At 48.0% G+C, this 24,623-nt stretch overlaps 1 protein-coding gene across 2 annotated transcripts in view; it reads left to right on the forward strand.

Annotated features, from left to right (window-relative positions):
* The first annotated feature begins 12,567 nt into the window (after positions 1-12,567).
* The window catches only part of ADAP2 (ArfGAP with dual PH domains 2), a 28,251-nt gene continuing 16,195 nt past the window's right edge, over positions 12,568-24,623 (forward strand). Inside the window, exons 1-4 of one of the 2 annotated variants that reach the window (XM_032162922.2) lie at positions 12,568-12,731; positions 13,562-13,692; positions 17,566-17,657; positions 22,434-22,513. In XM_032162922.2, coding sequence (XP_032018813.1) covers positions 12,638-12,731; positions 13,562-13,692; positions 17,566-17,657; positions 22,434-22,513 — 397 coding nt within the window. In that variant the 5' untranslated portion in view covers positions 12,568-12,637. Of the gene's footprint in view, positions 12,732-13,346; positions 13,431-13,561; positions 13,693-17,565; positions 17,658-22,433; positions 22,514-24,623 lie in introns of those variants that run through there. The other variant, XM_058445969.1, reaches the window with a different exon arrangement.

Below are 24,623 nucleotides of genomic sequence, written 5' to 3' on the forward strand. Positions count from 1 at the left end.
TAGTTTCTTATCCTCTCTGAAACTCACCTTCCTCATTTGTAAAATGGAGTTAATGGTACCTACCTCACAGGGCTGCTTGGAGGATGAATGAGAAACTGGATGCAAAGAACCCAGCATAAGATAAGAGTTCAATCAATGTGGTTTTGCCCAGTAAAGCATCCCCCCTCTTCTTGAGAAATGATTATGAATGACCTATAGGGGAATCACCCTCCTTCCTGAAAGCATTTATTCAGAAATATGCTTTGACCAGAGCCAGAAATACAAAGGAAAGAGACAACTATTGCCTGATTTACTGTAAACCAGAATTGATGCCTCCAAAATGAGTCACTGTCTTCCCCGAGAAACTAGCTCCTTCTCACTTCCCTGTTTTTGTCACCCAGATGCAGGTGTCTCTGGCTCCTTCTACTCCTTCCATCATTATGTCTAGCCTGTTACCTAGTTTCTTTTTGACTGATCCAGGATACATGTGTGAAACAGAAGTTTCATTAAAAAAAAAAAAAAGGCCAGGTGTGGTGGTTCAACACTTGTAATACCGGTACTTTGGGAGAGCAAGGCAGGCAGATTGATTGAGCCCAGGAGTTCATGACCATCCTGGGCAACATGGCAAGACCCCATCTTTACCAAAAATACCAAAAAAATTAGCTGGGCATGGTGGTATGCACCTGTAGTTCCAGCTACTTGGGAGGCTGAGGTGGGAGAATCCCTTGAGCCTGGGAGGTGGAGGTCGTAGTGAGCAGAGATTGCACCTTTGTACTCAAGCCTGGGTGGCAGAGTGAGACCCTGACTAAACGAAAAACAAAAACGACCTTTGTATTTTTGCATATGATACAACCTGATATTTTCTATTTCCTCCTTTTTTTTTTTTTAAGTTAGGAGTGCAAAAGGTTTATTGAAAAAAACAAAAACAAACTAAAATCTGTTTTGAAGCCTGCAGGACATTAGGGGGAGATGTCCAATAGACAGAGATGCACGTCTGAAGCTAAGGAGGAGCACTGAGCTGGGGTGTAGGTTTGGAGGCCGTCAGCCTGTAGAGATGGTACTTTACTCATGAGAACAGATGCGAGGAGCCGGGGAGAGGGGGTAGGCGTGAGAAAAGCACAGTGAGGTAAGGAGAGAACTCCTTGGGAGCACCACCATTAGATGTGGTTAGAGGATTGGGATTCCCAAGAAGATTGAGAAACAATGTTCAGATTTAAAAGGAAACAGGAGGCTAGGCACTGTGGCTCACACCTGTAATCCCAGCACTTTGGGAGGCCAAGGCAGGCAGATCACCTGAGGTCAGAAGTTCGAGACCAGCTTGGCCAACATGGTGAAAACCCATCTCTACTAAAAATACAAAAATTAGCCAGGCATGGTGGTGGGCGCCTGTAATCACAGCTACTTGGGAGGCTGAGGCAGGAGAATGGCCTGAACCTGGAGGCAGAGGTTGCGGTGAGCCGAGATTGCGCCACTGCATTCCAGCCTGGGCAATAAGAGAGAGACTCCGCTCAAAACCAAAAAACAAAAAACACCACATTGCAATACCACTACACACCCATGAGAATAGCTACTGGAAATCTCATACATTGCTGATGGAAGTGTGGGTTGGTTGAATCGCTTTGAAAAACTGGCAATATCTACTAAAGCTGAAGATTTGTATATCCTATGCTCCTGCAGTCCAACCCCTGGGTGTATATCCAACAGACTGCAAACAGATGTGCACTAAAGGACATGCAACTAGTGGAGCTATATGTATAAAATTGCCAGTATTTGCCAGTTGTCTATTTGCAAAAATGGCAATTTCACATGGTTAAACCTGATTACAAGAATGTTCATAGCAGCACTATTTGTATTAGCCAAAACCTGGAATATCTCAATGGCAGATTATTGTGTATATATTGAATAAACATTTCACCCAGTAACATGGGTAAATCCCACAAACATATTGTTGAATGAAAGAAGCCACACAGCTATATATAAAGTACAAAAACAGGCCAGGTGCAGTGGCTCACGCCTGTAATCCTAGCACTTTGGGAGGCCAAGGTAGGCAGATTGCCTGAGCTCAGGAGTTCAAGATCAGCCTGGGCAACATGGTGAAACCTGGACTCCACTAAAAATACAAAAAATTAGCCAGGCGTGGTGGCTGGTGCCTGTAGTCCCAGCTACTCGGGAGGCTGAGGCAGGAGAATGGCGTGGACCTGGGAGGCGGAGCTTTCAGTGAACCGAGATTGTGCCACTGTACTCCAGCCTGGGCGATAAGAGCGAGACTCCGTCTCAAAAAAAAAAAGCCAGGTGTGGTAGCACATGCCTGTAGTCCTACCTACTAGGGAGGCTGAGGTGAGAGGATACTTAAGCCCAGGATTTTTTTTTTTTTTTTTTTTGAGATGGAGTCTCGCTTTGTAGCCCAGGCTGGAGTGCAGTGGTGCGATCTCGGCTCACTGCAAGCTCCGCCTCCCAGGTTCACGCCATTCTCCTGCCTCAGCCTCCCGAGTAGCTGGGACTACAGGCACCAGCCACCATGCCTGGCTAATTTTTTTTTTTTGTATTTTTAGTAGAGACAGGATTTCACCGTGTTAGCCAGGATGGTCTCAACCTCCTGACCTTGTGATCTGCCCGCCTTGGCCTCCCAAAGTGCTGGGATTACAGGCGTGAGCCACCACGCCCGGCCAAGCCCAGGATTTGAGGTTATAGTGAGCCATGACTATGCCACTGCACTCCAGCCTGGGCGACAGAGTGAGAACCTGTTTCCAAACATAAAAAATTGAAAAGTTGTCTGGGGCTTGGTGCAGTGGGTCATGCCTGTAATCCCAGCACTTTGGGAGGCCATGGCAGGCGGATCATTTGAGGCCAGGGTTTGAGACCAACCTGGCCAACATGGCGAAACCCCGTCGCTACTAAAAATACAAAAATTACCCAGGCATGGTGGTGCTCACCTGTAGTCCCAGCTACTCAGGAGGCTGAGGTGGGAGGATTGCTTGAGCCTCGGAGATGGAGGCTGTAGTGAGCCGAGACTGCGTCACTGCACTCCAGCCTGGGCAATGGAGCAAGACCCTATCTCAAAAAAATAAAAATAAAATAAAAAATAAAAAAGTTGAAGTCTTCAAATTATTTTGAATTAGATATGTATCATATAAGGTCTGAATGTTCATTTAGTGACATAGTCTACTTTATTTAGTCCTCAAAGTCATTCATCACCTTATATACAGACTACTGAGAAAAGGGCTGCTGATCCTTGAATAGATCATTGGGGGTAGGGAGCACATGATGTATTTCTCTGACTGCTCCACCCCCAACTCTCAGGGATATTTTGTAAAGGAAAGATAATTGTCCTACTAATCTTCGTCTGGGAAAAGTTTTGGATTTTTTTCCTGCTTTTATGTTACATTTTATTATTATTTTTTCAGTATTATACACAACTAAAATTATTAGGCAAATGATCAGAATAAAACACAGCACTCACAATTTGAGACCCAGAATCAGAAAACTTGGCTCATGCTCCAATATTGCTACATATTTCCTATGTATCTCAGTTTATTTCTATAAGAATAGTTTTCTCTTTTGCAAGACAAAATTCAAAGTACCCCTCTTACAAGGTTGTTGTGGAAATAAAATGATGTAAAATAGAAAGTCTTATACAATGAGATTTTTTTTTTTTTTTTGACAGAGTCTCCCTCTGTCACCCAGGCTGGAGTGCAGTGATACCATCTCAGCTCACTGCAACCTCTGCCTCCCAGGTTCAAGCGATTCTCCTGCCTCAGCCTCCCGAGTAGCTGGGACTACTGGCGCCTGCCACAATGCCCTGGCTAATTTTTGTATTTTTAGTAGAGACGGGGTTTTACAATATTGGCCAGGCTGGTCTTGAACTCCTGACCCTGTGATCTGCCGCCTCGGCCTCCCAAAGTGCTGGGATTACAGGCATGAGCCATGGCACCCGGCCAAGAGATATTGTTAATTGGCAAATTGATTCTATATATTAAAATGAGGTGTGATTGGCCAGGTGTGGTGGCTCACGCCTGTAATCCCAGTACTTTGGGAGGCTGAGGTGGGCGCATCACCTGAGGTCAGGAGTTCGAGACCAGCCTGCCCAACATGGGGAAACCCTGTCTCTACTAAAAATACAAAAATAAGCCGGGCATGGTGGTGCATGCCTGCAATTCCAGCTACTCGGGAGGGTGAGGCAGGAGAATTGCTTGAACCCGGGAGGTGGAGGTTGCAGTGAGCTGAGATCACGCCATTGCACTCCAGCCTGGATCCCAGAGCGAGACTTTGTCTAAAAAAAAAAGAAAAAGGTGTGATTGTCTAAGAGGAAAATACCCAGGTGCTTGATAAGACAATCCCTTATATGATTAATTTTAGGTATAACTAAAGAAAATAGAACTTTTGGATTTTGGGTTTTTATTTTTATTTACTTATTTATTTATTTATTTATTTATTTTGTTTGTTTTTTTGTTTTTGAGACGGAGTCTGGCTCGGTCGCCCAGGCTGGAGTGCAGTGGCGCAATCTCGGCTCACTGCAAGCTCCGCCTCCCGGGTTCACGCCATTCTCCTGCCTCAGCCTCTCCGAGTAGCTGAGACTACAGGCGCCCGCCACCACGCCCGGCTAATTTTTTGTATTTTTAGTAGAGACGGGGTTTCACCGTGGTCTCGATCTCCTGACCTCGTGATCCGCCCGCCTCGGCCTCCCAAAGTGCTGGGATTACAAGCGTGAGCCACCGCGCCCGGCCTACTTATTTATTTTTAATAGAAACAGAGTTTTGCCATGTTGCCCAGGCTGGTCTGGAACTCCTGGGATCAAGAGATCCTCCCTCCCCGGTCTCTCAAAGTGCTGAGATTACAGGTATGAGCCACCATGCCCAGCCAAACTTTTGGATTTTTAAACCCAGTTTTAAAACTCAAGTTCCATAAAGGAGCACCCCAGTGTTCAAATCCAATTTACAACAGGTGTCACTCTAACCCTTTCAATTATAGTTGTGCCTAAACCTCTATAACTTCTCATTTAGTGTTGCAGGTAATGATGTAAAATGCAAATAATTATCTTGGGTCTATTTAGGACCTCTTTTCTGGCTCTTCAGTTTTCACAAATGGATACTTCATCTCTCTGGATCTCAATTGGGTCATTGCATTTTATTCAGAATGCAAACTCCTACAAACTTCTGGACTGCCTGTGTAATGGGGGTCTCAACTCCACTCAGTTCACCACCATTTTAAAACATTGTTGCAAAATCCACATAACAAAAAATTCATATTTTTGGGGTTCAATTCAGTGACATTTAGTACATTCACAATGTTGCACAACTATCACCATTATCTAGTTCCAGATCTTTTTTTTTTTTTTGAGACAGGGTCTCACTCAGTTGCCCAAGCTGGAGTACAGTGACACGATCTCGGCTCCTAGCCTTCACCTCCTGGGTACAAGCGATTCTCCTGCTTCAGACACCCGAGTAGCTGGGATTACAGGTGTGCGCAACCATGCCTTGCTGATTTTTGTGCTTTTAGTAGAGACGGGGTTTCACCACGTTGGCCAGGCTGGTCTCAAACTCCTGAGCTCAAGCGATCTGCCTGCCTCGGCCTCCCAAAGTGTTGGGATTACAGATGTGAGCCACCACGCCCAGCCCTAGTTCCAGAACATTTTTAACACCCTAAAAGGAAACCTTGCCCATTAAACTGTCTCTTTCCAGTCCCTCTGCCCCCAAACCCACTCCCTCCACCTCCTGGCAACCACTAATCTGCTTTCTGTCTCTATGGATTTGTCTGTTCTGGACATTTCATAAAACTGGATCAACCAAAATCACTGCACGGGGTCAAAAGTAAGACTTGAATTTAGGCATGGAGGCAGGAGTTTGCTCCACCAACCAATAGAGGCTGGGCTGGAGGATGGTGTAGAGGAGACAGCTGGGGTAGGAGAGGGGGCAGCATGAGCGAGATACAGTGGCATGGAGTTGGATAGCTCTGTGTTCAAAGGATGTGGACAGAGCACACACCAAGCACATCCCAGGGCCTTTGCCCTGGTTGTCCCCTTCCCCTAGGACACTCCTCTCTCAGATCGCTGCTGGTTGGCTTGACCCCTTCCTGCAGCTCTTTGCTTAAATGTTACCTGCTCAGAGAGGACTTCCTTGACCTCTTTATTGAAATAGCAACTTTCATTCCTCTCTATCCCCTCACTGTTTCTTTTTCTTTATAGCATGTATCACTCTTGCACTATATTGTATATATGTATATTTGTTTCTCTGTTCATTTCCTGTCTCCCTAACTTGAAGGTAAGCCTCACAAAGGCAGCTATTTCCCCAGCTATGTGGCCATATCTCAGCACCCATAACAGTATCTGGCACACAGTAGGTGCCCCATAAATAATGAATGAATGAGCAAACCCTGAGGCAGTACTGCAGTGGGGAGTCCCTTTGAGATCTGAGTGGTTCCAGTTGCTAAAGACAAGGTGATATTAAACACACAGATATGTTGGTCAACTCAATCGCATTATTTACTCTGCATGGCTGCTTGTCAGCTGTTTCACTTGCCTTCAAAAGGAATGATTTCTTTCCTTCAAAAAGGAAAATACTTTGTGATCCAAAGTCCTCTCACTTTATTGATTATTATTTTTTACCGATCCTCATTTCTTTGTTTATTTAGCAAGCATTTGTTGAATCCCTGCTATGTGGCATGCAGGTGCCAGGGATACAACAGAGAACGCAACTGACCCAAGCCCTGTCCTCATGAAGCGTAGAAGTGTGACAGACCAGTAAACCAGCAAGCAATTACAGTAGAGTAGCAGAGTATAATGCTTGAAAATACAGTTTTTTGTCTTAGTCTGTTTTGTTTTTTGAGACCGAGTCTCACTCTGTTGCCTAGGCTGGAGTGCAGTGGCGCGATCTTGGATCACTGCAACCTCTGCCTCCTGGGTTCAAGTGATTCTCCTGCCTCAGCCTCCCAAGTAGCTGGGATTATAGACACACGCCACCATGCCCAGCTAATTTTCTTTGTACTTTTTTTTTTTTCTAGTAGAGACCAGGTTTCACCATGTTGGCCAGGCTGATCTCGAACACCTGGCCTCAGGTGATCTGCCTGCCTCAAACTCCCAAATTTCTGGGATTACAGGCATAAGCCACCGTGCTTGGCTTTTTTTTTTTTTTTTTGAGACCCCCATCTCTACTAAAAACACAAAAATTAGCCGGGTGTGGTGTCGTGTGCCTGTAGTCCCAGCTACTTGGGAGGCGGAGGCAAGAGAATCATTTGAACGAGGGAGGCAGATGTTGCAGTGAGCCGAGATCGTTCCACTGCACTATCACCTGAGCGATACAGCAAGACTCAGTCTCAAAAAAAAGAAAGCAAAAAATGGGTATAAAGAGTTGTATGAAAAATGTGGTTCCAATTATATTTAAATATGCATAAAAGATCTGAAGGAAATTCACAAAAATGTTAATGATGGTCAGCAGCAGGATTATTAAAATGCATAATGTTAGGGCCAGGCACAGTGGCTTATGCCTGTAATCCCAGCAATTTGGGAGGCTGAGGCAGGCAGATCACTTGAGGCCAGGAATTTGAGACCAGCCTGACCAACATGGTAAAACCTCATCTCTACTAAAAATACAAAAATTAGCTGGGTGTGGTGGCACATGCCTGTAATCCCAGCTACTTGGGAGGCTGAGGAATGAGAATTGCTTGAACCTGGGAGGCAGAGGCTGCAGTGAACCAAGATCGTACCACTGCACTCCAGCCTGGGAGACAGACCAGAGACTCTCTTAAAAAAAAAAAAAAAAAAAAACATAATGTTAGGTTGAACTTTATGGCATTGCTATTGCCATTTTTGTAAGTCAGTTTCATATGGTTCAACCTAATATATTGGTGAAAAGAGTCCAAGGCCAACTTGGATTCCAGCTTCAGTATGCATGATTCAGTATACAACATCTCAGTTGTGTAACCTTGGACAAATGTACTTATCCTCTCTCTGAGCCACAGTAGTCTCATCTGTAAAATGGGCATAAACATAGTCTGCACCTCAGGGTTATGGCTAAGATTAAATGGAATAATGCATGTAAGGGGTCTGGCGCACTGCAATCCCAGAATAAATGGTGGCCATAATTGTGGGTGGTGGTTTTTTCTTTATTTACTGTATTTTTCAAATTTCCTATAATATAGTTTTTTTAATTCTAAAGCGAATAAACATAATTACTTAATTTTTTTGTTTGTTTTTGTTTTTGTTTTTTGAGATGGAGTCTCGCTCTGTCACCTAGGCTGAGTGCAGTGGTACAATCTCGGTTCACTGCCACCTCCATCTCCCAGGTTCAAGCAATTCTCCTGCCTCAGCCTCCCAAGTAGCTGGGATTACAGGCACCCACCACCATGCCTGGCTGATATTTGTATTTTTAGTAGAGACTAAAATAGTAGAGACAGCATGTTGACCATGCTGGTATTGAACTAACCTCAGGAGATCTGCCCACCTCGGCTTCCCAAAGTGCTGGGATTACAGGCGTGAACCACCGTGCCCAGCCAATTATTTAATTTTCAAAGGAATTGTGTTCTATTCCCTGAAGATCTTGAGTGGGGATCTTGAGGCTGTTCCTGGGAATGTGGTTGAGGGCTTTCTTCCAGACCTGCTGTGGCTTGGCTTGGCTGGACAAAGACTGACCTGAGAACAGGGCTAGATGTTGCTGCTTAGTGGCACCCTGGGAGCTTTATTTACAAAGGACATTCTGCTCCACGGCCCAAATTGTTCCCTCACTCCAGCATCTGCTGTATTGACTGAGCCCTTTAGAGAGGGTGCTTTGACCCATCCTGTCCCTCAAACCCTGGGTCACAGTGCTCAGTGTCCACCTTGGTCATGACAGCCTTTGGCATGGTCCTCTTCACTTAGAAGCAGCTTCTGGGTCCTGAGCACAGAAGCTGAGCTCAATTTTCATAATGTCCAGTACCCAGGAGTGGGCTACAGAGTTTTGTTTTATTTTTGAGACAGAGTCTTACTTTGTTGCCCAGGCTGGAGTGCAGTGGCGCGATTGTGGCTCACTGCAACCTCTGCCAGCTGGACTCAAGCAATCGTTCCAGCTTAGCCTCCTGAGTAGCTGGGACTACAGGCACGCGCCACCACAACTAGCTAATTTTGGTAATTTTTGTAGAGACAGGGTTTCACCGTGTTGCCCAGACCGGGGCTATAGTTTCTGTTTAGGATGATGCAAAAGTTTTGGAAATAAATAGTGGAGGAAATATAGGGTACAAACTTTCAATTATAAGAAGAATTCTGGGGATCTAAGGATGGGGATGGATGTGCTCATTAACGCGACTGTGGGAATCATCACACAATGTGCACATATGTCAAATCATGTACACATTGAATATACACAGTCTTTCTTTGTCAATTGAATATTTGTTAAAATATTGGGGATAATTGCACAACATTGTGAATATAATTGAATGTAATCGATGACATGGTATTGTACACTTAGAAATGATTAAGATGGGTGGGTCATGGTGGCTCATGCCTGTAATCACAAAGCTTTGGGAGACTGAGGCTGGAGGATTGTTTGAAGCCAGAAGTTGGAGTCCAGCTTGGACAACAAAGCAAGCCTCTGTCTCTGCGAAAATAGAAAAATAAAAAAATTAGCTGGGTTTGGTGGTACGCTCCCATAATCCCAGATACTCAGGAGGCTGAAGCAGGAGGATCACTTGAGCCCAGGCATTCAAGGCTGCAGTGAGCTCTGATTGTACCACTGCACTCAAGTCTGAGTGACAAAGTGACACCCTTGTCTCTAAAGAAAAAAATGGTTAAAATGGCAAATTTTGTGTTTAGATTTTATCACAATTTTTTAATTTATATTTTTTCTTTCTCTTTCTTTTGCTTGTTTGTTTGTTTGTTTGTTTTGGAGCAACGTTATTAACTGAACCACAATTTAAGTAAAAAAAAGAAAAAAAAAAGTCCAGAATGCACTAAAGGGAGAAGGTCTCACGAACTCACCTGGGACTGACTGAGCCACAGTAGGAGATCTGGATTTAGGCCCTGTTCCGCTTCTTATTTGGCTCCATGACCTTGGGTAACTTAAATCCTCTGAGGCTCAGCTTTCTCTTCTGCAAAGTGGCCTGATATGATGCTGCCTTCTGAGGGTGTCATGAAGCTAAAATATGATCAAATGCGTGAAGCTCTTGTAAAAAAAAAAACACTCAATAATTGTTCATTAGCATTGTCCTACAACCACCACCACCAAAAAAAAAAAAAAAAAAAAAAAAAAGAAAGAAAAGAAAGAAAGGACAAGAAAAGAAAGCATTATAAACAAAATACCAGAGTACACTGTTTTGCTCTGAGGATGCCTGAAATGCCCATTAAGGCTGTTTGATGGGAACCTCCAGAAATAAGGAAGGGAATAGGGGAAACTAAAGGAATCTCTCAATCTCTGGCTCCTCACTATGAATGAGGTACTATATTTTCTCTTGGATTGGCTATCTTTTTTCTTTTTTAAATTTCTAAAATTCAACCAGAGCCTACTTAGAACTGGGTTGGCTTTTGTGGGACCCGCAGGGAGGTGGCAGTGAGACTTACGGTGTCAGAGGAGAGAAGGAGCACAGACTGGGGAAGGCTTGGGTGCCGAGGAAGCACCCCCAACATCACAATTTTGCCCCAGTGTTGGGCAGAGGAGAAATGTCCTTAGCTTGTCTCCTCTTCTCCCTCTCTCCCTCTTTCCTCTGCCTTCATACCTTAAGTTGCCTTTCCCATCTTTCTCCTGGGAGATTTATTTCTGTCCCTTTTTTCATCTGAAGCAACGGAAATGAATCATCTTTCAGCCTGTTTAATAAACAGCCCCATGCCCCCTGACCCCAGCTGACTCTCTCACTGGTTCCTCTGTGGCTGCTCCTGGGCTAGGCCTCACCCGCTCACAGGCAAGACCCCCTCATGGCTGGCTATTCTTGGTAATGTTCTCCACCCTCCCTTCCTGTTCAGTCCTGGCGGCTTGACCTCCTCCACCACAGGGATGACAGGAATCACACACAGCATTCCAAGCGACAATTCCACAAGCTGACCATAGGGGCAGGGGAGGCAAGGAGGCCACCATGTTTGGAGGGTTTCTTTGTGCCATTTCAATGACCCTATTAGTGGATCTTACACTCTCCATTTTACAGTTGAGGATTTGGAGGCTCAGAGAAGTGAAGGAACTTGCCCAGAGACGAACAGTTGGGAAACGTGGAAATGAAGGAGTCAACATTTAAAGCCTGAATTTCTGGATTCCTGAATTAATTCCATTACACCATATTGCTATGCGTGTGTGTGCACGTGTGTGCTTGCGCCCGCATGTATGTTGAATGGGAGTGTGGGCAGGTCAGCTAGAACATCAGCTGCAATTCACCAGGATGGAAACCTGATTTTATCCTGAAGGTTAACACCTGTCTATCATATGCATATGGTTTCATGCATCTGTGTGCATTAAGGTATTATTAACCTACAGAGGAGATGGCAAGTATGTACAGTATGTATTTCACCAGGAGGCCCGTGAGTCATTGAAGATGATGTCAAGGAGTAACGAAGAGATGGGGGAGAGGGAAAGAGGATTAACGAAATGCCCACATTTAAGACCACCTACACCCTGCCTTCACCTCACGGTGATGGAACTTCACAGGTTAAAGTGCCTGGCTGTGTCCACCTTGGTGAAACCACACTTTTCCGGTGAACAAAATCATGCAACTATTAGTTGGACTTCTAAAAATGTGCAGGTATCATTTATAGGAGCAATATGGAATACAGACATAAAACTGCTGACGTCAAACTCCCTGGTGTGGCCATGTGTATGTGTCCGGGGTCAGAGAGTGGAATTAACACAAGTGTATAAATACCCGTGATGCAAGGTAGATAGAAAGTGCTCAGGGCCAAAAGGAATGGACAGATACTACAACAGTATTCTTGGAGGCCCAGAGGCTGGAAAGATTACTCCAGGCAGGGTATCACAGAGGGCTTCCTGAGGAGGTGGCATTTGCATATAAATACGTCTCCAAATAGATGTAAGATCTTACATTAACAGAACGCTTTTTTTTTTTTTTTTTTTTTTTTTTAATCTCGGCTCACTGCAAGCTCCGCCTCCCGGGTTCACGCCATTCTCCTGCCTCAGCCTCTCCGTGTAGCTGGGACTACAGGCGCCCGTCACCACGCCCGGCTAATTTTTTGTATTTTTAGTAGAGACGGGGTTTCACCGTGGTCTCGATCTCCTGACCTCGTGATCCGCCCGCCTCGGCCTCCCAAAGTGCTGGGATTACAAGCGTGAGCCACCGCGCCCGGCCAACAGAACGCTTTAACAGAAGTTAGATTCTGGTTAAGTTTCCAAGAAGCGCTGAGATGCAGACATATGCCCTTGTTCCTCTTTCATAGACGTGGAAACTGAGACCCAGAGATGTTGAATAGGTTGTCCACAGTCTCGCAGCTACCAAGTGACAGGCCACGATTTGATCTCGGGCCAGTGTGTTAGACTCCAAGTTACGTACTCCTGTCCCTCCCCGCGCGTCGGCGGAGCTCGGGGCCCGACTGGACCGGCAGAGGGAGGGGCGGACAGTCCTGGCGGGGCGGGGCGGGGCGGGGCGGGGCTGGCGGCCGCCCGGGCCTGGCTGAGGCGCCGCGGCCGGGTCCCTCTCCACCTGCCGGGCAGAGCGCACGGGCCATGGGCTGAGCCCCGCTGAGCCCGCCGGGCCGGCCATGGGCGATCGCGAGCGCAACAAGAAGCGGCTGCTGGAGCTGCTGCGGGCGCCGGACACAGGCAACGGGCACTGCGCCGACTGCGGGGCGGCAGGTAAGGGCGCGGCGGCGCGGGCAGCGCGAGACCCCCGGCCGGACCCCAGGCCCACCCGACTCCTCCCCTCGGCCCCACCAGGTCCTGCCCTCGGCCCCCGCTGGACCCAGACGTGGCACCTGCGGGCCTGGACCCCTCCCACCCACACCGTGAACCTCTCGCCCGAGCCCCGAGGGCCGTCTCCGCACCCTGCCCCGGCCCCTCAGAGCCCAGGCTCTGCTCCCCTCGCGTGACCAGACGCGCATCTTCCCACGTGCTTGGACCCCGACACCAGAGCCGGCAGCCTGGAGCCCTGCCGGTCCCGCCCTCTTCCCCGGCCAGGCACCCGACCGCCCGAGTCCGGGTTCTCAATGTCTGCGCACCCAGGCGCGCCCCACGCCCTCGGACTCAGACATCCCAGCAAGGGCTAGACGTCGGGCCCAGACCGCCGACAGTCCTGTGCTCCCTGTCCGCTCCCAGACGCCCCCCGAAGGCTTCCCCAGCGCCCCACCTTGCGGACGCCAAGGGCCCCCTAACTCAGCCTCCCCACCTGCAGCTCCGCGCCGAGCCCCGCGGTGCGCCCCCCGCGCCCTCCTCTCGGTTCCCTCTGAGTCCCGTCACTTCCACATCGCGCCGCCTCAGACTCTCTCCCCGAGCCCTGAACTGCCTCCAGGATCTTCACCCCGGTCGCCGCGCAGCGGCCGGTGGGCTAACCAGAAGGTGCCAGGCTGGCCGCTTAGTTCGCCTTAGGTGGGAGAAGGGGCGCCCCGCCTGCCCCAGCGCCCCGAGCCCAGCCCTGGTTTCTTCACCGCGCTTTCCGTTCAGTTCCTCTCCTGCCTCACCCCCTGCAGATCCCGACTGGGCCTCTTACAAGCTGGGGATCTTCATCTGTCTCAACTGCTGCGGCGTCCACCGTAACTTCCCTGACATCAGCAGAGTTAAATCCGTGCGACTTGACTTCTGGGACGACAGTATTGTGGAGGTAGAAAGGCATGCCCGTGGAGAGCCATGGAACTGCAGGGCTGGAGTGGAGGCAGCGGGCAGGGGGCTCCCATTCTACAGAGAGGGAAACTGAGAACCAGAGAGGGGCAAGTCTAGCCAGAGGAAACACAGCCTATAAGATAGCAGCTTAGACAGAGGCCCAGAGTTCAAATTCTGGCTCTATCATTTGCTTACTTTTTTTTTTTTTTTGAGACGGAGTCTCGCTGTGTTGTCCAGGCTGGAGTGCAGTGGAGCAATCTTGGCTCACTGCAACCGCTGCCTCCCGGGTTCAAGTAATTCTCCTGCGTCAGCTTCTCAAGCAGCTGGGATTACAGGCGCCCGCCACCACACCCGGCTAATTTTTTTGTATTTAGTAGAGACGGGGTTTCACCATGTTGGTCACGCTGGTCTCGAACTCCTGACCTCAGGCGATCCACCGCCTCGGCCTCCCAAAGTGCTGGGATTACAAGCCTGAACCATCCTGAACCGCTCCTGGCCATCATTTACTTACCTATAAGCTGGGAGGCCCTGAGCTAGGTACTGAGACCTAGCTGTGGACCCTCAGTTTCCACATCTGTATTCAAGGGATACCACCAGCATTTCTCTTTTTTTCTTTCTTCCTTTTTTTTTTTTTGAGACGGAGTTTCACTTTTGTCGCCCAGGCTGGAGTGCAATGGCCAATCTCGGCTCACTGCAACCTCTGCCTCTGGGGTTCAACCAATTCTCCTGCCTCAGCCTCCTGAGTAGCTGGGATTACAGGCACCCGCCACCATGCCCAGCTAATTTTTGTATTAATTTTTAGCAGAGACGGGGTTTTGCCATGTTGGTCAGGCTGGTCTCGAACTCCTGACCTTGGGTAATCCACCCATCTCGGCATCCCAAAGTGCTGGGATTACAGGCGTGAGCCACTGTGCCTGGCCACTACCACCAATTTCACAGCACTGCTGTGAAGATGATTGTAGGCTCAGTCCAGACACAAAGAAAGTAGTCAGTTAACAGTTGCTGTTGTACAGGTGTGGTGGCTCACACCTATAATCCCAGCACTTTGGGAGGCTGAGGCTGGTGGATTGCTTGAGCCCAGAAGTTCAAGAGCAGCCTGGGCAACATGGTGAAACTCTGTCTTTACAAAAAATACAAAAATTAGCTGGGTGTGATGGCATGCGCCTGTTGTCCCAGATACTTGGGAGGCTGGGGTGGGAAGATCACCTGAGCCTGTGAGGGTGTGGCTGCAATGAGCCAAGATTGCACCACTGCACTCCAGCCTGGGTGAGAGTGAGACCCTGCCTCAAAAAAAAAAAAAAAAAAAAAAAAGTTGCTGTTATCATTAGTGAAGTCTTGGACTGGTTTGAAGGGAAATAACCCGATTCGTGGTCTAAAGTCCTCCTCCTTTCCCCCTAGGCAGAAAGAGGACCACTTTGCTCTCCTGCCCTCTGGGGGTGGAGGATACCCTCAGCCTGCATGGTAATTGCATTTTGGTCAGAAAACCTCCAGAGAGCAGGCAGTTCTGCACTGTGCGGGTTGGCTGAGGGTTTCCAGGACTATTGGGGAAGCAGGCTGACATTTACTGAATGCCCACTCTGTGCCAGGTACTGTGCTAGACAGCACTGGACTGGAGGCTTTAGTGTGACCTTACTAAGTGCTGGGTCTTGGGAGAGAACAATGAACAAGATAAGGTCCCTGGCCATACAGAGCTTGCATTCTAGTGCGGGAGAAAGGCTGGAAACCAGTAAACCAGCACATAAACCTGAAGGATTTTATTTGCACCTTATAACTCCCATGTTATATTTTCTTTTTTCTTTGTTTTTGTTTGTTTGTTTGTTTGTTTTTTGTTTTTTGTTTTGAGATGGAGTTTCACTCTTGGTGCTCAGGCTGGAGTGCAATGGTGCGATCTTGGCTCACTGCAACCTCTGCCTCTGGGGTTCAAGCGATTCTTGTGCCTCAGCCTTCCGAGTAACTAGGATTACAGGCGTGCACCACCATGCTTGGCTAATTTTGTATTTTTAGTAGAATTTTTACTAGAGACAGGGTTTCACCCTGTTGGTCAGGCTGGTCTCAAACTCCTGACCTTAGGTGATCCACCCGCCTCGGCCTCCCAAAGTGCTGGGATTACAGGCGTGAGACACCACGCCCAGCATTTTTTTTTTTTTTTGAGATGGAGTCTCACTCTGTCACCCAGCCTGGAGTGCAGTGAGTGGCACGATCTCGGCTCACTGCAACCTCCACCTCCAGGGTTCAAGCGATTCTCCTGCCTCAGTCTCCTGAGTAGCTGGGATTACAGGCACCCGCCACCATGCCTGGCTAATTTTTTGTATTTTTAGTAGAGATGGGATTTCGCCATGTTGGCCAGGCTGGTCTCGAACACCTGACCTGAGGTGATCCACCTGCCTCAGTCTCCCAAAGTGCTGGGATTACAGGTGTGAGCCACAGCGCCCAGCCCTCTGTTATATTTTCTTCTTCTTCTTCTTCTTCTTCTTCTTCTTCTTCTTCTTCTTCTTCTTCTTCTTCTTCTTCTTCTTCTTCTTCTTCTTCTTCTTCTTCTTCTTCTTCTTCCTCTTCCTCCTCCTCCTCTTCTTCTTCCTCCTCCTCCTCCTCTTCCTCTTCTTCTTCTTCTTCCTTCTTCCGTCTTCTTCTTCTTTTCTTTTCTTTTTTTTTTTTTTTGAGACGGAGTCTCACTCACTCTGTTGCCCAGGTTGGAGCATAGTGGTGTGATCTTGGCTTACTACAACCTCCTCCTCCCGGGTTCAAGCAATTCTTGTGCCTCAGCCTCCCAAGTAGCTAGGGTTATAGGCGTGCACCACCACACCTGGCTAATTTATTTATTTATTTGAGACAGAGTCTCGCTCTATTGCCTAGGCTTGAGGGCAGTGGCCCAATCTCGGCTCATTGCAACCTCTGCCTCCCGGGTTCAAGCAATTATCCTGCCTCACCTTTCTGTGTCCCGGCTAATTTTTCTATTTTTTTTAGTAGAGATAAGGTTTCACCATGTTGGTCAGGCTGGTCTCAAACTGCTGACCTCAAGTGATCCCCAGCCTTGGCCTCCCACCGTGCTGGGATTACAGGTGTGAGCCACTGTGCCTGGCCATTTTCTTCATTTTTACAGGTGAGATTCCAAGGGTCACTCATCAAATAAATGGCAGTCAGGATTTGAATCCTGCTCTGTTGGGATCCAAAGCTGGCAACACAGCCTAGTGGCCCCTGCAGAGTGGAAGAGGAGCAGTGCTCCTCTCCTGCAAAGGAGATGCCCAAGCGATGTGAATTAAAAACCTGGTGTTTCTTCCCACTTCTGCCCTCACCCTAGCTATGCCACTGCTGCCAGGGCCACTTTTGGTGCATCAGCCTCTGGGTCTCTTGGGTGCCAAAGGGCTCTACTAATCATCCTGGCCTATGCACTCCATGAGGCCAGCACCCACTTCTTCCATTCTCCAGGTACATTTATCACCTGCAGACTTTCAGGGCTGCTAGGGGTCCTGGCCATCTGTGGAAGGCATGATAGGAAGAATATGAGCTTTGGAGTCAGGTCTGGGTTCGAATCCCAGTTCTCCACTTATAGCTGTGTTTCCTTGAACAAGTAACCTAACCCGTCTGAGCTTCAGTTGACTCATCTGTAAAATGAGTACAGTGATATGAAAACGGCTGAGAGGACCCAGCGAGCTGATGTGTGAGCACTGTGGAGTCCTGTACCCATATGAGGCATGGTTATATCTGCCCATGATTGTTACAGGCTGGGGCTTCCCGGCAGTATGGATGACCAAGCCCGGTGGGACATCTCCTTCTTGGAGGCAGTTTCTTCTGACTCAGCCTGTCAGTGGCCTCATAGTTTCATTTCATGTTTTTTCAAGTTCTAATATTACCTCAGGTTGCTGTTGTCTTGCAGTTTATGACCCACAATGGAAACCTCCGTGTGAAGGCCAAGTTCGAAGCCAGAGTCCCAGCTTTCCACTACATCCCCCAGGCCAACGACTGCCTGTGAGTGGGTGATTCCTTAGGGACTGGGTGAGGGGGCTGTCCTGGTTCCACCTCCTCGCCCTCTCCATCTTTGGTGCCTTCATCTGTGGTGGTCTCTTCTATGGGCCTGGTCAGCAGGTAGATCCAGGAAAGCACTGGATACCATCACAGAGAGCACATGGGAAGACTGGTATAAGCCTCTTTCTGCCTCTCTTGCTTGGGCGTGTCTCTTCCTTTCTCTGGGCCTCAGTTTCCACAGCTCTTAAATGGAGGATTTTTCTCTATGATCTCTATGATTTTTCTCTATGATCTCCGCCTCTCTATGATCTCTATGATTTTTCTCTATGATCTCCGCCTCTCTATGATCTCTATGATTTTTCTCTATGATCTCTGCCTGTGACATTCTTGTAGCTTACAGATGATGCCTAACTTGATAGAGGGGGTAAACACTGGTATCTTACTAGACCAAGTGTGTTTCAGCTACTTCCTTTAGAGAAATATTCCTAGGGCTGGCCAGGCACGGTGGCTCAGGCCTGTAATCCCAGCACTTTGGGAAGCCAAAGCGGGCAGATCACGAGGTCAGGGGATCGAGACCATCCTGACTAACATGGTGAAACCTCGTCTCTACTAAAAATACAAAAAAAATTTAGCCGGGCGTGGTGGCGGGCACCTGGAGTCCCAGCTACTCGGGAGGCTGAGGCAGGAGAATGGCGTGAACCTGGGAGGCGGAGCTTGCAGTGAGTCGAGATGGCGCCACTGCACTCCAGCCTGGGCAACACAGCAAGACTCCGTCTCAAAAAAAAAAAAAAGAAAAGAGAAATATGTCTAGGGCTCTGCCACCTAAGCTCGGGTTGGCTCTAAACAACTTGCCTGAGCTGCAGATCCCTAAATAATAACCATAAAAATAAGAATAACAGCCAGGCACAATGGCCAGTGCACTTTGGGAGGCTGAAGTGGGAGGATCGCTTGAAGATAGGAGTTCAATGCCAGCCCGAGCAACATAGCAAGACCCTGTCTCTACAAAAAATAAAATAAAATAAACTTAGCCAGAGCATAGTGGCACATGCCTGTAGTCTGAGCTACTAGGAAAACTGAAGTGGGTGGATTGCTTGAGCCCAGATTGCAGTGAGCTAGGATCGCATGTGTCACTGCACTCTAGTATGAGTAACAGAGTGAGACCTAGCATTAGAAAAAAAAAAAAAAAAAAAGTAGCTACTGGCTGGATGCTGTGGCTCATGCCTGTAGTCCCAGCTACTCAGGAGGCTAAGGCACGAGAATTGTTTGAATCTGTAGGCGAAGGGTGCATTGAGCCAAGATCACGCCACTGCACTCCAGCCTGGGCAACAGAACGAGCCTGACTCAAATAACATAACATAACATAACATAACATAACATAACATAACATAACATAAAATAAATAAGTAAAATAAAGTAAAATAAAGTAAAATAAAGTAAAATAAAGTAAAATAAAAAAGTAAAATAAAGTAAAATAAAGTAAAATAAAGTAAAATAAATAAAGTAAAATAAAGTAAAATAAAATAAAAAAATAAAGCCAGATGCGGTGGCTTATGCCTGTAATCCTAGCAATTTGGGAGGCCGAGGTAGGTGAATCACTTGAGGCCAGGAGTTCAAGACCAGCCTGGCCAACATAGTGAAACCCGGTCTCTACTAAAAATAAAAAAATTAGCTGGGTGTGGCGGCACATGCCTGTAGTCCCAGCTACTCAGGAGGCTGAGGCAGGAGAATCACTTGAACCAAGGAGGTGGAGGTTGCAGTGAGCTGAGACCACGCCACTGCACTCCAGCTTGGGCAACAGAGTGAGGCTTTGTCTCAAAAAAAAAAAAAAAAAAAAAGTAGCTGCTAATATTATTGAGCTTTTTTAAGTACTAGGCCCTGTGCAAAATGCTTATGTGCATGTATTTAATTCTTTCAACGACCCTACAAGTACTGCTATTATCTCTATGCTATAGATGAAAAAACCTGAGGTTTGTGGAGGCAAAACTGGTCTAGCCTGTCTGACACCAGGGCCTGGGTGACTGTATCATGGCACTGGGATAATTCAATATGAGAGGGGGGCTTTGAAGCAGCAGGAGGGTTCAGGTCCCCTGGAGATGAGGGTTAGTGTGGCACTGGTACCTAGTGGCCCTGGACCTCTGCAGATCTGACTGCCTGAGCTTGTGACTCCTTCCCAGGGACTTAGACTCGCCATCAGGGCTGCTAGACAGTGCCTTGTGTAAATGGGGAGAAGGAATCCCTTTAGGCTGACCCAGCCTCATAGCAGGTATGTCTGGCAAACAGAAAGCAGCTGCATTTCAGCTGCCGAGCCTCAGCAAGGTGCTTCTGGGCGGTACACAGACTATATAACCATACCTAGTGGTCTTGTAATTTCTCAGTGCTTAGACAATTAAGAGCTAGTAATGTACTCTGGAGTGGCTGGGGAAGCACAGCTTTCTACTTGGAAGACCTCAGTTTTGTTTCCCAGCTCTACTGTGACCCAGCTGTGAGGACGTGGGCAAGTCAGCAAAATTCTCTGATTGTCAACATCCTCATCTCTGAAATGTAGACAATGATGCCTGCATCATAGCATACTTGTAGAGATTACATGAGATAACTTACGTAGAACCTTTCACATGCCACCCGACACACTGGTTTGAATCCATTTCACTGTGTCTGCTTCAGAATGATACCTGTCCATGGCCAGCTGTGGGGTGTGCTGGCTCAACTTGAGAGGGCCTGTCTCATCCTGGCTTGCTGCTGCCACTCTGCCCTTTGCTCCAAGCGCTCAGTAAACACCGGCTCTGTGCTAGGCTTCCTGCTGGCACTACACAGACATTACTCGCCATGACTCCAGCAGCAGCCCTGCACTTTAACCCTTTTTATCTGAGTACTAATGGCCACCTCCAGGACCAAGACGGGTGGCCCTTGGTCTCCATTCCTTCTCCCTGCTCTGATCTTGTGTCCCAGGGTTTGCACCCTCATGGTGGGCCAGGTGATTCTCCTCAATGATCTGTGGGCTGTGCACTAGGAATGACTCTCTCTCTCTTTTTTCTTTCTTTTTTAAATATAGAGACAAGGTTTCACTCTGTTGCCCAGGCTAGAGTTCAGTGGCACAATCACGGCTCACTGCAGCCCCAACCTCCTCGGCTCACGTGATCCTCCCACCTCAGCCTCCCAAGTAGCTGAGACTACAGGTGCATGCCACCATGCCTGGTTAAATTTTGTATTTTTGTTTGTTTTTATTTTTGTAGAGATGAGGTTTCGTCATGTTGCCCAAGCTGGTCTCAAACTCCTGAGCTGAGCTCAAGCCATCTGCCTGCCTCGGCCTCCCAAAGTGCTGGGATTACAGGCATGAGTTACCATGCCCAGCCAGGAGCCCAAACACCATCAGGTCTCTCACACTCTGTCTGGCTCTCTTTCCTCTTTCTCTCAGCCAGGCTTCCTTCACACAGCTGACAGCAAGGCCACAAGCAGGTGCCAGGCTATACCTTCCAGCGTGACTCTGGAGAAAGCTCCATCAATCTCTCCTTCACTTTTGCCCCTCTCGGTCCACACAGCCCAGAGCAGCAAAGAGCTCTGAACGACCAGGTTGGGCCAGATGCCCAACTCTAAGTCATTCCTGTGGCTACGGGGTAAGGTCATATGTACCTTGGAACATTTCCCTGGAAAAGGTGAGCGGGAACCAAACAATTAAAATAACTCCACTCTCGGCTGCGTGGCTTTTCTGCAGGACTCATGGATGACAATCTCTGATTGAGGTCACATTAAACACCTCCTATGTGCTGAGTAGGTGCTAGGCCCTTTATATACATTTAAACGTCTCAACAACCCTGAGGGCTAAGTTAGTATAACAATAGCGGCCCATTCCCCAAATTCAGAGGAGTTGGGTAACTTGCTCATGGTCACACGGTGGATAAATGATAGAGCGAGACCAGGTCCCAGGTGGTCGGATCCCAAGACGACTGCTCTGTCCAGTGTAGCCTGCCCAGACTTCATGGGCAGGTACAGGAAGAGGCTCCTGGACTCTCCTGCCTAAGCTCATGAACACACAGTGGGAGCAGGCAGTGTAGATGGTCCAGGGGAGCCAGTATCTGTCTCATTGACCTAGAGAGCTGATACTGGGATTGGAACAACTCAGTGGTTCTCTTATAGCCCACTGGGAGAATTATTTCCCCCAGAGGACATTTGGCAGTGCTTGAAGACATTTTTGGGTGCCACAACTGGGGAGGGGGTGCTACTGGCATCTAATGGGTTGAGGCCAGAAATGCTGCTAAACATTCCGTGGAGTATGAGACAACCCATTAGACAACACAACAAGGAAATATCCAACCCCGAATGTTAACAGTACTGAGGCTGAGGAATCCTAGGTAGCTGGAGCAGGCAGTGAGGCACTGCTGTGATGTTCCCACCCTCAGCTGCAGGGTCTTGGAAAAGAATGCATCAGTCCAGGCATGGTGGTAATCCCAGCACTTTGGGAGGCTGAGGCAGGAGGATCGCTTGAGCCCTGGAGTTCAAGACCAGCTTAGGCAACATAGGGAGACCGCCGTCTCTACAAAAATTTAAAAATTAGCTGGGTGTGGTGGCGCCTGCCTGTGGTCCCAGCTACTTAAGAGGCTGAGGTGGGAGGATCGCCTGGGCCTAGGAGATCGAGGCTGCGGTGAGCCGTGATCACAGCACTGCACTCCAGCCTGAGCAACAGAGTGAGATCCTGTCTCAAAAAAAAAAAAAAAAAGAAAAGAAAAGAAAAAAGAGAATGCATCAAACGCAGCTGGCAGCTGACCTCAGGCTCTCTCTTTTCAGGGTCTTAAAGGAACAATGGATTCGAGCTAAGTATGAGAGACGGGAATTTATGGCCGGTGGGGAAACCATCTCGTTCCCAGGTAAAGTTATTTCCATCACCTTTTGAAATCTATGTTTTAATGAGCTCTAGAAAAACCAAGTGCCTAAATATTAGGAGCAAGATCCATCCAAGAGATGCCTGCTGTTCTCACTCTGGCCGCAGAGGCCAAGGTGTGGGTTATTCTGACTTTGAAATAACAACACATCAGCTGGTGGGGCTTTGTGCTCTGAGCAGCAGAGAAGCATATTTGTCTCAGGTCTTTGCAGGGTCACAAGCGTGTACAGACTCTTTTTTTTTTTTTTTTGAGACAGGGTCTTACTCTGTTGTCCAGGCTGAAGTGCAGTGGCGCTATCACAGCTCACTGCAGCTTCAATCTCCCGGGCTCACATGATCCTCCCACCTCAGCCTCCCAACTAGCTGGGACTACAGGCACATGCCACCATACCTGGCTAATTTTTGTGGGTTTTATTTTTTTATTTTAATTTTTATAGAAATGGGGTTTCATCATGTTGCCCAGGCTGGCCTTGAACTCCTGAACTCAAGTGATCCTCTCGCTTTGGCCTCCCAAAGTGCTGAGATTACAGGCGTGAGCCACTGTGCCCAGCCAGACTCTTTTTCTTTTTCTTCTTCTTTTTTTTTTTTTTTTTTGAGACAGAGTCTTGCTCTTGTTGCCCAGGGTGGAGTGCAGTAGCATGATCTCAGCTCACTGCAGCCTCTGCCTCCCGGGTTCAAGTGATTCTCCTGCCTCAGCCTCCTGAGTAGCTGGGATTACAGCATCATGCTTGGCTAATTTTTGTATTTTTAGTAAAGACGGGGTTTCACCATGTTGGCCAGGCTGGTCTCGAACTCCTGACCTCATGATCCGCCCACCTCAGCCTCCCAAAGTTCTGGGACTACAGGCGTGAACCACCACACCTAGCGTCAAACACTTAATATAAATTGCAGAAAGACTCCTCCACTGGACAGACCAATTAGGAAAAGATATCCCTGCTCCTGGTGAACTTTATTCCTGGTGCAGCTCACGTCTTGGTGAGGAGCATGGGCTTAAATTCAGCCTCCCTTTCGACCACTGTGCAGGGTACAACCTCTTCTGTGGCCCTGGACCTGTGGCAGTTTCACTCCCACTGTCCTGAGTCCAAGCTGACTCTTACCCAGACAGTAAAGTATAAAAAATCATTCTTAGAGGGCCAGAGGCAGTGCTCAGCTCTCCTGGCTACCAGGACCACAAATTTTTCTATTTATTTGTGTATTTATTTATTGAGTCAGGGTCTCACTCTGTTACCCAGGCTGGAGTGCAGTGGTGTGATCTTGGCTCACTGCAACTTCCACATCCCAGGTTCAAGTGATTCTCGTGCCTCAGTCTCCCGAGTAGCTGGGATTACAGGCATGCACAACCACACCTGGCTAATTTTTATATTTTTAGGAGAGTCAGGGTTTTGCCATGTTGGCCAGGCTGATCTCAAACTCCTGACTTCAAGTGATCTGTCTGCCTTGGCCTCCCAAAGTGTCAAGATTACAGGTGTGAGCTGTTGCACCCAGCCCATAAATTATTCTTCAAACCAGCAGGTGCCTGGAGGGAGCTCATTATTTCTTTTTTTGAGATGGAGTCTCACTCTGTCGCCCAGGCTGGAGTGCAGTGGCACAATCTCGGCTCGCTGCAACCTCCCCCTCCCAGGTTCAAGTGATTCTCCTGCCTCAGCCTCCTGAGTAGCTGGGATTACAGGCTCGCGCCACCATGCCCAGCTAATTTTTATATTTTTAGTAGAGACGGGGTTTCACCATGTTGGTCAGGCTGGTCTTGAACTCCCGACCTTGTGATCCGCCCGCCTCGGCCTCCCAAAGTGCTGGGATTACAGGCGTGAGCCACCATGCCCAGCCTTATTTCTAAAGTTTCATTAGGTTGATGTCAGCATGAAGTTGGGCAGGACCATATGTACTTAGTATGTATTTAAGTGTCTTTCAGAATCAGTCCAGTTTCTCAGGACTTTGCCTTCTTAAGGGTCTCCTTATAAGACAGCCTGATACACAGAAAGTCAAGGAAGAAAGGTTTTAGGCAGTGGGAAGTGCCCCTGAAGTGAGAAGACATCACAAAATTGGCCCCAGATGGGATCCTTGTGTCCTGCAGCTGAAATAGGGAAGTCTGAGTGGAG

Source organism: Hylobates moloch, unplaced genomic scaffold, assembly GCF_009828535.3.
Source record: "Hylobates moloch isolate HMO894 unplaced genomic scaffold, HMol_V3 SCAFFOLD_10, whole genome shotgun sequence".
Taxonomy (NCBI): Eukaryota; Metazoa; Chordata; class Mammalia; order Primates; family Hylobatidae; genus Hylobates; species Hylobates moloch.